Raw genomic sequence first — 2,171 nt, 5'->3', positions numbered from 1 at the left:
GGTCAGCGCGAGGGACGCGGGTTCGAGTCCCGGCCCCGGCTCTTGTCCCTCCAGCACCGCCCCAGCCTCTCTTTTTTCCAAATCACAGAATAAATTGGGTTGGAAAAAGGCCTCTGAGGGCATCGAGCCCTAGCTCTGAACAAACACCACCATGGCACTGAGTGCCACGCCCAGTTCTTCCTTAAACACCTCTGGGGACAGTGACTCCACCACCTGCCTGGGCAGCCCATTCCTAAATCTAATCCCCCTTTCTGTAAATAAATTCTTCCTAATGCCCACCCTCAGCCTCCTCCCAGGTGGCTACATGCTCCTGGCAGGTAGAAGGAGGGATTCCTCCCTGCATTTTCCCCCTTCACCCCTTCAGGAAGTCACACAGGGCCTGGCCTCTCAGCACTGGGTCAGTGGGACAGAGCTGTCCCCTGTGCCAGTGCCTGCAGAACAGGGCAGAGCAGCCTGGAAAGCACCCCTACCAGAGCCACAGGGAAGGCAGAGAATCCCCCTGCAGGCTGCCAGGACCAGCCTTTCATCCCGAGCAGAGTGGGACGGCCGCACCCCAGGAACGCTGGGGCAGGGAAGGAGTTACTGTGCCCTGCCTGTACTTGTCCTTCCCTGCCTCCCAGGCTGAGAGTTCTGCTTCCTCAGCCTCACAAACGCACACATTCGGTTGATCCCAGCACAAATGTAAGTGTTAATCACCTTAAATCCTTCTCCATTCACACAGAATACCATTTCCTTTCATTTGAAGGTTCAATTCATGGGGGAAAAAAACCCACTGTGGTGATTTTAATTACAAATCTGTATTTTTACTAAAAATAAATACAAAAACAGCCTGCTTACACTCAGCCCAGGAGCCAGCCTGGCCTGGGGAGCAGGACAAAGGCTGTGACAGTCCCTGCTCAGCGTGGCTGGGCCCTGAGGCTGCCCAGGGCGGGCTGGGACGCTCGGACAAAGGCCATGTCCTGTCTGTACTTCATGGCCGTGAGGGGCTGGCGCCTCAGCAGCTGGTCACCCATGTCCTGGGGCTCAGGCTCATCGTAGATGGTGGAGATGACAACAGAGCTGTCACCACGGGGCTTCTTCCTCCTCACAAAGGTTGGCAGCTTCTCCCCATGGTACCTGCAGGGGAGTAGGAAGGTTTGGTTGGAGCTGCAGAGGCCATCAGGCATCCCTGTGCTTCCCAGCTCGTTTCCTGCAATGGTTTGGGTTGGAAGGGACCCTAAACCCACCCAGTTCCACCCCGTGCCATGGGCAGGGACAGCTCCCACAGAGGCTCCAGCCCTGCTCCACCGAGGAGTCCCAGGTGTCAGGAGGAGCAGCCTGTTTGGCTGTGGAGGCTGTGGAACTGCCCAGCTGTGCAGGGACCCCTGGGACAGCCCTGTCCCCACCCAGCTCCCTCTGCAGCCCCTCAGTGCTGTGAGCCTGAGCACAGGGGGAACAGGGGCTGGGAGGGCACTTGGGAACTCACCCCAGCCCCCTCTTGCACCGGGGGTTCTGACCCTCGTTGTCCAGAGCTTCAGCCATGCCAGAGTTGCTGCTGCCCAGGCCCAGCCCCTCTGTCCAGCCCTGCTGCTCCAGGACCTTCCTGCCAAAGCCCTGGGAGAGGGGAAAAAACCATCACAGACTTGCTGGACAAATCCCATCCTCATCTTCCCACGGCCAATTCCTCTCCTCCTCCTGCCCTGCCCTGCCCTGCGAGGCAGGCAGAGCTCACCCACCTTGGTGTGCCTCTCGAAGGTGCCAATGTGCTGCCCTGACACAGATCCCTCCTCCAGCCCGGCCCGGAGCCGCTGCTCCAGCCACATCTGCACCGAGTCCCGGGCGTCCTTGTCCCCTCCATCTGGGGACAAAGCAGCCACGGTCAGCACAGCCCAGCTCAGGCAGTCTGGGCACCACCAGCGTGCTCCCCACAGCACCAGCACAGGAGGCAGAACCTGTTCTTTTTGGCAAGCCTTGCTGCCAGACCAGAAAAACACTGTTCCAGGTTCACTGACAGCTTGGGTGCTTTCAAAGAATGACAAAGAACTCCCGAATTGTGCATGGTCAGAAGTTCCCTGGTTCCCCTGGGGTGGGTGCCTCAGCTCTCATACCTTTGTCATAGTAGATGCTCATGTCCACGTCCCAGTCGTCAGCTGTCTGCTCGTCAAAGTCTGCCAAGAGAAGGGAAGCAGCAC

At 58.7% G+C, this 2,171-nt stretch overlaps 1 protein-coding gene across 1 annotated transcript in view; it reads right to left on the bottom strand.

Annotated features, from left to right (window-relative positions):
* Positions 1–791: 791 nt before the first annotated feature.
* GPATCH3 (G-patch domain containing 3) overlaps positions 792–2,171 on the bottom strand; it is a 9,116-nt gene continuing 7,736 nt past the window's right edge. The window contains 4 exon segments of the mRNA XM_031062024.1: positions 792–1,116; positions 1,466–1,593; positions 1,716–1,837; positions 2,088–2,147. Coding sequence (XP_030917884.1) covers positions 897–1,116; positions 1,466–1,593; positions 1,716–1,837; positions 2,088–2,147 — 530 coding nt within the window. The 3' untranslated portion in view covers positions 792–896.

The sequence above is a fragment of the Geospiza fortis genome, unplaced genomic scaffold, assembly GCF_000277835.1.
Source record: "Geospiza fortis unplaced genomic scaffold, GeoFor_1.0 scaffold432, whole genome shotgun sequence".
Taxonomy (NCBI): Eukaryota; Metazoa; Chordata; class Aves; order Passeriformes; family Thraupidae; genus Geospiza; species Geospiza fortis.
Note: the sequence above shows the minus strand (reverse complement) of the source record. Positions and strands in the feature narration are given on the sequence as shown.